The sequence below is a fragment of the Grus americana genome, chromosome 1, assembly GCF_028858705.1.
Source record: "Grus americana isolate bGruAme1 chromosome 1, bGruAme1.mat, whole genome shotgun sequence".
Classification (NCBI taxonomy): domain Eukaryota; kingdom Metazoa; phylum Chordata; class Aves; order Gruiformes; family Gruidae; genus Grus; species Grus americana.
This window is the reverse complement of record NC_072852.1, coordinates 149,067,559-149,080,379: the sequence shown is the minus strand read 5'-3', so window position 1 is coordinate 149,080,379 and position 12,821 is coordinate 149,067,559. Positions and strand designations below refer to the sequence as shown.

The window sequence follows — 12,821 nt, the reverse complement described above, 5'->3', positions numbered from 1 at the left end:
TTTGAGATTTCTAGGGTTCACGTAGCCATCCCTCTGCAGCTTAGACTTTGCATTTGACACACAGCAGAAACTTCCATAGCTGGAACAGAAGAAAAAGACTAAAAAACCTGTGCCGATAAAAGAGTTTAGGAAGGTTTTAACATTTCAAATACATACATGAAATGAATATTTTGAAAAAGCTGTTGGAAGAAGGAAAGTCTTAATACCCATTTATAAAATTAATTTATCAACCCCACCCATGGACCTTTGAAAGAAATCTACCCTGTGATTTTAAAAGGAAATTCTGATTTTTAATAGTTCTTTCAAAACAAGCTTAAATAAAAAAGGAATCTTATTGCCCACAGATTTAGAAATGTGCTAACGAAAAAGAAAAGTTATGATTTCACAGTGTACATTCTTCAATGAAAGTTATCAATCTTGTAACAAGTAGAATGAAAATGATATCTGCATTGTGCTGAAATGTGTATCTGTGCTAGAGCAAGCTCAAAACTTAAGACAGATTAAGTGGGACAGAAAGTGCAAATTCCTGAGAGCTACAGTTAAGTATCATTTATTTTAATGCACCCTCCCTTCCCGTATGCACTCAAATGGCAGCCATTTACGCTGGGAGGAAGAAGTCCGTGTTTCTGGTGGGTGTTATTAAGGTGCACAGTGACTTCAACTGATTCCAGGGCCCCACTGTGCTATTTTTCTGTACAAACAAATCAGACGGAACATTTTTGCTCCTTGGAGTGCATAGCTCAGACAAAGAAAAGATTATCTTTCCCCTTTTACAGATGAGGAAACAAAAAGTAAAAGAAGCTGAGCAGGGTCACAAGCATGAGCGAACGAGCTTTCATGAGTCTCAGTGGTCCCCGACTCAAACAGGAGACTGCTCGCCTTGGCTACGTGCAGCGCTCTGCCACTATTCTACTGCCGTGTTTGCACTGCAACCAAGAAACTAAGGTGCAAAAGCGATTTCGAATAAGAACATTATTTATCTGCTTGAAGTTTTCTCTTTTTAGGGCTTTTGGTGTCCTGCTAGGTGCTCTTAGCTCTTGCTGACATTAGTGAAAGTCAAGATTTCCTTTGGTGATCCTCAGTACCTTTCAAAAGGTTACATATTGCCAAAAGTTCAGAACGTAAAAATTCAAGGTATTCAGGTCTTGTCTCTGTTGCAACTCCTCTCGGTAAACTGTATTTGCAATTCTACTCCTACAGCTTGTTCCTTCTCTTCTTCCTCTTTTTCTGCATCACAGCTCTTCGAACAAACTGGGCTTCAGGAATATATTTATTCTTCTTATAAAGTCTATATGAGAGGTGCTTTGTGCAATTTTCAGTGTTACTCATATTAAAGCTCTAGTTAAAATAAGTATTATTTGATTATAAATAAAATCTGAAATGATACAGAATTTTTTTAAGAACCCGTTCATCACCAGACTTTCAACAATGCTTTTCAACGGATAACTGGGTATTGAACCTGCATGATTTGATTCCACAAGAGATGATGCGATAAGGCACATTTCCATCCTATCTTAATAGTGGAAATAATGTAATTAAAGCACTGCCATAAGTTATTTATAAAAGAGATTTTTTTTTTTTTATGTCTTCAGCTTTGCAATTGCTCCAGTATTCCTTTCACTTAGTTAATGACATTGACTTTACCCAAATGGAAGTGGTTAGATCCACATCGAGGCTTTTTTTTTTTTTTAATGGATCCCATAGTCTGATCAGATAGTTTAGAATCCTGATTTGATACGTCCATGGTTTATTATGAATAATTCTCTTTTTGCTATGTTCAGTATGTCTGGTTCTCAGGCTTATTCCTCTGCCTTTCCCCTTGCGATGCCTGCCTAACTAACCGTGGTGGTGGCATAGGTCTCGCTGACCCATGGTCTGCAGTCAAATCTTCCCTGCTCAGAGTGCCAAATCTTGGTCTCGTCAGCAGTGGCTGCCTGAACCCAATGGATGGCTGAGGCAAGGCGCTCGGCTCCTGCTGCTCTCCTCGGCCGTCCTGGCTCCCGTCAACTTCGTTCTTCCACTCCACCCTGAACTCAGGCGTTGGCCTCTGCTGTCTCAGTCTCTGATCTCTCAAGATTTTCCCTGCTCTGGGTCTTAGATTGAGCACTGTGGTAGCGGCATCCATCTCAGAGTCACTGCTGTCACCCACTGTTAATTGAAAACAAAATTAAAATGTTAGGTGCAGAATATTACTCTTTCAGGAATATTCGAGTAACAGCACACTGAGCACTAGCAGCCATAGAAGAAAGTTTCCCCATGTTTCCTAAATTTGGTGCTTTCTGATTAGATCCGGTAATAGACACTTAACTCTGTCAGGACAGACAATAGATTTGACTTAGAAATATCCCTCCCCTCAAAACTGCGATTTTTAGAAAGCCCGCACTCAGCTGCTCCTTAATCACCAAGCACCCCCTTTTTGAGTTGACATTTGCCCAGTTCTGGCTCTGGACATGGAAAAACCTGTCTCTCTCTGAGCGACCTGGAGTCTAATGCCTGCTTATGTCCAAGCAGGATACAAAAATGAGATTTCTCACCCTCACATCCCATGAAATCTAATCTTAGAGGCATTTCCAGAGCACGACATGTACAGGGGCTCTAGAAACTTGACTTTGGGAAAGGAGCATCAATACTCCACCGAGCAAAGGATCTCCCAAGGTCAATGTACAGATGGGAGGAAACATCCTGTCCTTAATACGCCGGAATGAAAGATATCAAAGAAAATCCACAGGGCAAATCTCACAGGTTGCAAGTGCTGCAGACTCCTTCACCTCCACACAGCAGGGTAGAAAATGGTCATGGGAAAGCTGGCATAATCATTCAGAGAATGCTCTTAAATGATCGCTGCCAGGTAAACCAAGCTGGAAGCTTTCTGGATGTGTACATGTGCATATATTTTCCCCAGCGGACTTCTTTTAAATTGATTAACGTCTTCATCAAAACTTACATACTTCAGTCATTTGATAATCGTTTTAACAAGCATTTATGAATGCCTTAGATTTGTTCTTAGACTTACATCAGATATGACTTAACCTGGTCTAGTGGAGGGTGTCCCTGCCCATGGCAGGGGCTTGGAACTAGATGATCTTTGAGGTCCCTTCCAACCCAAACCATTCTATGATTCTATGAAATATATTAAAGCAAAGAATTGCGTATTGTGCAACTGTCATAAGAACAACATCCATTAGTAGCCTATATGTTATTTCTTTTAAAAAGGTGAGGAAGGGGTCAACAAAATATATCACCACATAATTGTCCATTCACCCAGATAATTATATATCAAGGAAGGTCTTCATCAGACTGTGTTTGCAGGCTTTCCCCCCCCCTAAATATGTCAAATAATATACTTTTTTATAACTGAATAATCTGGAGGCACATTTCCTCTTTAATTCTAGGTGACAGTAGGTGACCTCTGTAGACATAACTAAAGAATAAAAGTCATCCTACATTCAGGACAGCAAAGATGCAATTATTAACAAACAAAACCATGGTTTATTTCTAAATTAATTTGGAAGAGTGGAAAACTAATTTTGGTGGGGATCAGGACATTTTTGTGACTGTAGAGATTTAATCTTCCCAAAAAGAGATCTCAGTGGTTGCTTGTTATGAAAGGAAATGCTCCTGAGCATGGTATAAGCATGGTAATGCAACCAGTAATAATCAAAAGTAATATATAGAATTGGGCAAAGTTTTCACATCAAATGGTTGTCTTCCTCCAGATTTTTAAATTTTCTGTTAGAATTCAAGTACTCCAATACAAAACATTTGTGAGTTTAGGCAGGAAAAAAAAAAAAAAAGACATTTTGGTTGTAAACCACAGCATTTTGAGACATTCTTCATGAGAACTATAAATCAGACCTCATGCCCTCATTCTCCTCCCTGGTTTGGTTCTCAGGGTAGTGTCCTCTACCCTGTCCCCAGTGAGAAAAGAAACCAAATAAGCTCATAATCCAAGAGGGAGACCTGGACATTATGGAATACAGACAAGGACAATGAGCCATAGCAGTGTTTCTGGTGTAGACGTGTTCCAGGCTGCTTCTTGCCCACATGAGGAGATGTGCTGGGAGGACTACACCGCTACGGCATTTGAACTGAGAAAGCCCCGCAAGACTCTGCTTGCTGTGGCATTTCTCTACACTCAAATATCTGCTTTAGGACCCATTGCTTTTAATGCTCTAAGACCCCTGCTAAATACCGAACACCTAGAAATAGGCTATGAAGTTATTAACTCTAGAATGCAAGCGTGTGTACGTAAAATATTTAATATTTATTTGAAAACTAATATGCTGATTTCTCCACGTCATCCCTGGAAAAACTTTCCTTCTACATAGGCAAAATGACGGCAGCATAGTAAGAGACAGCAGAAAATATTTCATTACCTCTGGAAGATGTTTTATTTCGCACTCGTAGTTTCTCTGGGAGTTTAGTGTTTTTAGGAAGTGAAAGGAATCTTTTTGTATTTGCAGCAGCCTGCGTGCAAAGAAATATAAGAAATGTTAAGCTACTGCAGACTGAAGTACCTGCATGATGTATGTTAAGACACACGACTGAGGCTTGAATGGGTTTATGTAGCTAAAGGGTTGGAGAGTAGTTTGGGATTAGCTAATATGTGATCTTTTACTACACACTCAAGTTAATGCTGATTGCTGGTTGAGGTCTGTGCTAACTAAGGTAAAGACTGAGTAATCTCAAGCAGCTTAATCAAAGGAAAGCCTAGTGATATGCCCTCTGAGATCAAAGTTAATAAATGTATGCTCTCTAACCTCAACCTCACCTGTACGGGTTTTCCTAAGGAAGGCAAATGCTGCAAGCATGGCATCACTTCATGCAACTCCAGTTTGAAACTTTTTATTAGTCAGCTGCAAAAATTAGGTTGAGACTGAAGCTCGGGCACATGAACTAATCTGTATTCTGATCCTGCAAGCACTTTATACATATAAATGACTTTATACAGTTGACTAGTCACACTGAAATTGATGGGGAAGTTAGGCATCAGCGTGATCATTTACCAGTTCAGGGCATAAAATCCTTGTTTTCCCAAGACTGAGCTCTAAAGGCCCCAGGAGCAGAGCACACCTCATACTTCCTGGAACATGAGTGGTACTTTCCAGAGAGGTTGCTTTTTTTTTTTTTAAATTCAGAAGTTTCTCAAGGGCATCCTTTCTTACATTTGTTACAAAGATTTTTTAAACCTTTACAGTCTACTTGTTCTTCTCTGCTTGTGCTATTCACTGTTGCACACTTAAAGGGAACCTGAAAGGAAATTTATTTTCCATGAGAGATTTTTCCTCTTTGGATATTGTTGTGTTGCTCAGGACCACTATGCTTGCCTCTGTGGTGGATTTATCTAAGGATAATTATTTTAAAATTTACAGCCTGTGCATTTTAAAAGCTGTCAGACACTCTGTTTCTTTCCCTACCCCAAAAATGTCTCAATCCTGCTCAGTCTCTTCATTATTCCACCTAGTAAATAATTTGTTTGTATGACAACATATGTAACTGTGGTTGAGAGGGGAAAAAAATCACTCAGGAACAGACTTATTGTGACAACACCACAGTAGCCCTGGCAATGATCACAAATGATATATAGCACTTATTGGAGACATCATTCCAGTCTCAGCTGCTGAAGAACAACTGGATCAATGAAGACAACAGTCACTAAGTATTCCTGTAACACAAAAATACATATTTATAGGATGGGTAATTTCCCTGATACCTAAAACGGGAAGATTATTTGGGCGATCAGCTTCCCTGCTGAATCAGTGTGCTCCATTCAAATATAGTCTGACATTCACAGTGAAGGTATTGCAGGATTGCCTCAGAGAGCCAAATATTATCATGCCACAGCATTTCTTGTTGGCAGAAGGGGTTTTCCTATTTAGGTTGCAAAACCTGAAGTCCTGACTACGTTTTATGAATACTAAAGAGCCTACAACATTTTTCAAATTAAGAGCTCACTCTGACTGACTCAGTTAAAAGTTGTCCTTCCCATATTTTGGAGCATACTGTAAGTAGTTTGTCTATCTCAAAGTCATTTTTGACCTCGATCATCCTCACTTCATCAAAATACTGATCGAGAATACTGACCATCCCTTAGATGTACACTGCTTACAGAGCCTGTTCAGCTCCTCTGAGATAAAATTCCGGCAGCACATCCCACTCCCATATAAGACTGAAGCTTTGCTGAAGGGGTCAACACAAATTAAGGGGCCCATGTGTGCAACTCAAGGTGTTAGTGTGACATTAGATGTACGGTTGTCTTCCAAATTCAGGATTTATTTTTCCTGCATATCAGAAGGCTTTTTTCTGCATGGCATCTAGCTACAAAGAACTGCTTTCTATAAAACAACCAACATGCAAGTACCGGTCTTTCTCTTGACAGGCTGTTAGTTTTCCTCAGGCTCTCCCTAAGGCTGTGCCGGCGACGGATCAGAATTTCTTTGGCCTGCTTTTCATTTGCATCTGCAGCCAGGCTATGTCGGTTATATGACATTGTCTGAAATATAAAAGCAGCGGTCACATTCTGAAAAGCATAATGTCAAATGTGTTGAACTACAAGCACAGTGCATAATAAAGTGCTTGCTTTATGTTTTAATAAGCAGCATAAATCCTTGTGAACAAAATCATATTGCAGATGATTAAGACAAGAACAATAATTACGCCAGCATTTTTTTAGTCATCTGCTTCACAAGTACCTGTTTTGTTTGTTGGTTTTTTTGTTTTTAACCTGCTGATATTTATAATGAAAGATAAGTTGGAAAAAGCTGGCTCAATACAGTGTTTACCCCCACATTGTCCTAGCTCAGTCAATATGTCAATAGAGGATGCACATTTGAAAGCAATGAGTCACCTAGGGGGAAGTCATTTGTACCTCCAGCAAGCTGAAGCTTGCTCTGCTTTTGAGTGCTTTCCAAGGGCTCAGACATCCAAACTACTTAGCCACAGGAGGGTAAATGTGAAATGTCCTTTTGCTTTTATTTCACTGTTTTTCCAGCTCATCACCTCTGCTCTTAATACAAACAACTTCACGACTGGAGGCAAATAGGAAATCTAATCCCATATCATGAAGTGACCAAAATACTGATATGAGTGGGACAACGTTGGGTTGAATTTTCACCTATGATCCTTTTTAAGTAATGTAAGTATATTGCAGATAATAACAAAACAAAAACATTAATCTTTATCTATAGTATGAGATTAAGCAAGCTATTTACATAAAGGAGTATGAATCTGTTGCTGTACATGTGATAGAAAATGGATTCATAGGCAATAAAAGTAAATAACAGCATTAATTATTATGCCATGGTACAGTAGATGCTGCAGTAGCCCAAATATATGTTAGGAAGGTAATCAGTATATTCAAAGAGTAGTGGGATATTTCAGTATGCGAAACTTCATCCTTACCCGATGTCGTATTTGGTAGAGATTCTTTGTTAATATTTCTCGCATGTTTTCCATTTCAGTGGGAGAAAGTGGCTTTATTTTTCCTTCATGATATTCACTGTGGCAGAATAAAAAACAGAAAATAGGGAAAAAGAGAGGAAGAATGGTTTTATTTTTATGATTGGGAATTACATTTGAACTATTTCCTTCATTAGAGTTGGAAAAAACATTTCAAAACAACCAAGGAACAGGTAAAAATGAAACACATCAGAATCCAACCTTGATCTCATTTGAGTCAGTGGTAAGGCGCAAAACTCAATCTCCAAAATTTCATAGAAATTGCATTAAATTGTAAATTCGATTAAGGCACTTTTCAGAATGCCCCTCAGGCTTCCCTCATAGCTATTCGCGGCAGATGTCCAGGTACTGGTTCAAATCCAGCTCCGCTCTACATGGCAAATCAATGTTCCCGTGAGCAGCTGCCCTTGTAAAACAACACGCTCCGGATAAGCCCAGCTCACCGAGCACTTCGTGTGCGAGCTGCAAGTGAAACACTCTTGTTTCACATCCGCTTACTGCTCGGGTGACATTTGGACACAAAGCGTCCTAAGTCACAGCGATTATCCTGCCTATGGACTGGGCTGTGAAATAAATTACGTGAAGCCAGCCAAAACGCTCGGCCACGCTGGCATCGCTGGCTTACCTGAGAGACACCGACGATGGGACCTTGCTTATCATTCCACTCTCTGCCATCTCAATAGCATGTTTGATTTCCAGCTTCTTGTATAAAGAAACAATGCTGGATTTGGGCTGGTTCTCCCGGATTAGAAGTCTTCGCAGGTATTTATTGTCGAACTTTTTAAACCTGTACGTGAGGCAAACCAACCCAACCAGTTAATTTTTACTGTGCATGGTTGAGGAAAGCCAATATACTGTAGTTAACACAATTGTGAAGGAGTTTATTCCCTGGGCATGTGCCTGTTCATATTAATGACCTACTGCTGAGTAACACAAGAAAGGGTCAAGTTCATCTTTGCTTCAGATAGACAGACTTAACCTATGTTTTCGTTAATACGTTAATGGACAGTCTCCCTAGCAGCAACTTTTAACTTTTAGGTATTCTGTGTTATTAGACAATATTATTTTTAATTCTCCATTTTCAGTGAGACAAAGAGAACATTAAATATTTACTGTAACAACAAATAAAAGGTCTAAATTTGCACTGGCTGCTTTTTCTTTGAAATTTTAGCCTGCTTTTGTAAAACTTTGGAAGTTCTCCCTTTCTCTAAAGCAACTGCAACCCTCTTGGATGCTTAGTGAAAAAATATTGATTACAGCTGGGGTGATTTTGTTTGTCCAAAAATATTCCGCCCTCCGGCCATTCTGAAATTATTCTTGAATTTGGGTCAAAAACGTTTCTGAAGGTCATGAAGAGGTGGAACTCTCCTTTGCTCTGTAATCTGTTAATTAAATATCTCACACAGACTGGAGAACCAGACTGAGTAAAGGAAAGTTGTACCCATGTCATACATCTGTCAGGAGAGTGTCCCCACTGTCATGCCCTCAAGTCATTTGGAGAGGGCTTTTCTCAGCCCTTCCTGCTGGTGCTGTTCCTTTTTGTAGAAAACACATTCTTGTTGGAGCAGTGACTACAAGGTGAGCGAGCAATGCCCATGCTTTGGGACTAAAGAATTTGTGTGTAGAAGAGTGTGCCTCTGAAAAAAAGGGAGTTAGATCCAAACCAATGATGATGATGATTCAGCAGCTAAACTGAAAACATGAATTATTCAGGTATTGCCAGTAGTAATCTTCTTAACTGACACTAAGTCCTAAATAATACCATCAAGAACTGTGGAGCTGCCTGCCATTAGGATCTCTCATGCACCTCATGCCAGCTAGTGCCTCGATCTTTCTAGAGAAAGTCCCAAAGCTTTTGTATGTTTCACATCAAACAGGGAACTAACCCCTCACTTCACACCACAGAGACGTACAATTTGCAGGAGGAAAGCCGGATGGGATGAACAGCTCAGCAGACATACAGGAAATGCTCTGAAACAGTCAGAAATAGGGAGATGACACGCACCCTCAGAAGGTACAAAATCCTTTACCCTGGGATCAGAGGGTTGCATTTCTTCCCAGCTGGAGATTTTGTTCTACTTGCTTGTGGTTAAGTAAAAAGGCATTGTTTTGCCGCTTCCCCATTGTAACCCACACGTTCTAAAAACAACCATCCGCTTTCAAGAACAAAATGCTAAAATGAAATACGATGCCCAACAACCTTCGTTTGTTGCTGCTGAGCCAGTTCAGCCTCTCCTGTATAACAAAGAGTTTTAAATGCCATTCTTACTTATCTCTCCAAAAGTTGTGACCCCAGTGTCCACACACATCTTCAATTCCAGTCTTCACGTGGTCAAAGAACTAAAGGGGAAACGTTGGTTCATTATATAAACTTAGAGACATCACTTGGCTTGCCCTTAGATATTATTAGTTTCTGACTTGCTTCAGAACAGAAAAGTCCAGTCAGAATTCAGGACGATGCTTCAGTTTAACTAAACGCAGTCTAACCAAACTCAGAGCCAGATTACTTTTTGTTCCCCTGGAGCTTCCTTAGCTCACAGCCTCACAATTGCAAAAGTTAGTTGCTAATTTCCACGTCAGTCTTGCCCAGCTCCTGCCTGAATCTGCAGGTAATTTGGTTTTCCCATATTTTCATTTCTTTTGAGTTCCCTAACCACTCAGGGCTATGCCTGGGACTTCTTCAGGGACTTCCCCAGGCCTGAGAGTGAACCAGGGATGACTTTGCGGAGGAGAGAGACTGAGTGGGCAGCAGCTCCCCACGTCAGCGCTGCCCCCTCGGGATGCACAGGACAGAGCTGAGACACCCAGCATCAGGTCCTGAGCTCCTATATTAGGGAACTGTGGTTTAGCGTCACCTCAAAGCATCCCGGTCACCTAATATTAGAAACACACTCTTCCTCAGCCTATTATGAATGACAAAAGAGTGAATCAGTTCAGCTAAGATCTCACTTGATCCCCAGAGGCAGCTCGTTTGCTCTTAATTCAAGTACCACAGTAGGGGTCTCTCAAACTCAGGGGGGAAATCCTGGTAGATATGTCCAAAGGATAAGCTCTAAAAGGATGGACTTTTAGATGCCTAGATTGAATTCTTTGCTGAATGTGCCCCTTATCATTCCTCATTTTTGGAATTTCAAACCACCTGCCACAGGTATGCTGTGAGGAGAAATACATTCAAGAATATGCATGGCTAGTAAACTGCAATAATTAGAGACATACACGTACCAAATACAAATCCATTAAGAGGCTGATGATGTGAGAGTTAAGTAAGTTTAAGAGTGTGTTTAGGAGGAGTTTGCATTTGTTTAATTAGACTAACTCAAATGCAATATAATGTCATTAAATTGGTAAAGGTTTCCTAACTTAGCCAAGTTCTAAAATAACACGTATCTCATATGTGAAACAAACTACAAAAAGTTAATTTACCTCAAGAGGTGAACAATTAAGAAAGTGAAGATTCCAAAATAATGATATGTAATAATACTAATTTTGATAATTGCCAAAGGTTAAATATAAGCTTTACAGTTAATGTGCTTATAACAGCTATCAAAAAGAAATCTAAAAGAGCATGTGCTTTTCTGTAATACTGTATGCTGAATCTTCGTCTTACTGAAAACCACTAGGAATTTCATCTATATGCAGGTTTCATCTATGCACTGAAGCTGCAACATACCCTGTTATAAATTTCTTCACTGACAGCAGGCTGCTTTTTATTTGATCTTTTGACATCAAGAAACTCCACCAGTGGGCGAATTGTTATTCCCTGTGAAGAAAAAAAAATTCCCCATAAACATAAAGAAAAAACAAAGCCTTTTGGTCTTTTCCATCTCTGTCAGAGCATTGAAAATGCCTTTGGATATCTTTTTAGCTTTGGATACCCTTTCACCTTCTTAACCCCCAAATCCAGCCTGACACAATAATTGTAATAGTGAATTCACTCTTGTGATTAGCAAGCTTAGAATTAGCTATGAAGTCCTTGTCAGCACACAGACTCCACTAATGCAACAGAAGGAAGGAAGGGGCTCCCGAGAGCTAAGAGTCCAAGAGGGGCAACCTGACAAATCCCATCAGGAATACGTCACTTACCCCATCCAAAGTATTTTTAAACCTTTTTTTTTAGTTCTGTTATATATTAGAAAAACCTTTACTTGTTTTCCGAATTAATAAACAGATCCCCCATCATTCCATTTTCAGTGATTACTTCCAAAACAAGTACTTCAAGATGTGCCAACAGTAGCACTCAAATTGCTATTCAAGACCCATGACACTGAGACTTATTGTAAATACGTGTCCTTGCTTGACTATTCTCAGAGAAAGAACAAAAAGTTTTGGCTATCCCAGAATGATATAATGGTTTTGAACAATTATTTGTGGAAGAACTGACACAATTTGTTTATTTGTATAGGCGGACTGGCACAGGGGAGAGGAATGAATCTCTCATGGTGTTGAGATCAGTCCCTCCTATCCCAGACAACCAGGTCACATATTTCTTTTCACAAATGAATGGAGCTTTATCTTAAAAGTAGTCAGGTTTCTTTGCCCCATTGCTCATACTGGAACACTCATCCTGAACCTCATTGTTCTGATAATTAGAAAGCTGCTTCTTAATTGCATCATGGTCACTTTGTACCACTTTGTTCTTGTGCCAACATTTGTCTTTTTAGATTAAACAGTGTTCCTCCTTTGCTGGTGTTCACTCCCTGATATAAACAGTAATTATATTCCCTCTTCTCCTTCATTTTGCTAAGGCCAAGGCATCCTGGTCTCCTCTCACACAACAGGCTTCAGTCCTGTGATCACTCTAGAACGTGACACTATTCTGTGATGGAAATACCTGTCTCAGTATGCCTTAAGATCAGATTTGCCTTTCTTCTGTCCCCCACTGCACTGGTAACTTAAACTCTACCCTGTTATCACCTAGTACAACTGTGTCTTTTTCCCTTTCTATTTTTTTCCAAATGAAAGGCTACCATTTCATAAGACAAAATCCCACTAAGAAAATCCTAGCAAGAACATGTTTGCACTTATTACTGTTACATTTCATTCTGTTTCTATCATATTTGCCCTCAGTTATTCTCTTCTTTCTACATGATATCCCATCTTGCTGTAACGCTGAGAACACCTCCAAAGCTTGTCGTCAAGAAACATCAGCAACAAAAAACTCCTACGTTTATGTGCCATGGTCAATAATAAGAACATTAAACAAAATCATCTCCAGAAAACAACTTTTAGGAATTCCATTAACAACATCTCGTCAGCCAATTATCTGACCCGGGTGGTCAAATGCTGGAGCAGGTGCCCAGAGAGGCTGGGGAATCTGTTCAGAACTCAACTTGACATGGCCCTCAGCAACATGACTTAGCTTG

General features: G+C 39.8%; 1 protein-coding gene across 1 annotated transcript in view; it reads right to left on the bottom strand.

Moving 5' to 3' along the window:
• Window positions 1-265: 265 nt before the first annotated feature.
• The window catches only part of SLC9A2 (solute carrier family 9 member A2), a 34,550-nt gene continuing 21,994 nt past the window's right edge, over window positions 266-12,821 (bottom strand). Inside the window, exons 6-12 of the mRNA XM_054812561.1 lie at window positions 11,129-11,218; window positions 9,728-9,798; window positions 8,084-8,245; window positions 7,402-7,498; window positions 6,362-6,493; window positions 4,377-4,467; window positions 266-2,148 (exon numbers count right to left, since the gene is read on the bottom strand). Of these exons, the coding sequence (XP_054668536.1) occupies window positions 1,778-2,148; window positions 4,377-4,467; window positions 6,362-6,493; window positions 7,402-7,498; window positions 8,084-8,245; window positions 9,728-9,798; window positions 11,129-11,218 (1,014 nt within the window). The 3' untranslated portion in view covers window positions 266-1,777. The remainder of the gene's footprint in view (window positions 2,149-4,376; window positions 4,468-6,361; window positions 6,494-7,401; window positions 7,499-8,083; window positions 8,246-9,727; window positions 9,799-11,128; window positions 11,219-12,821) is intronic.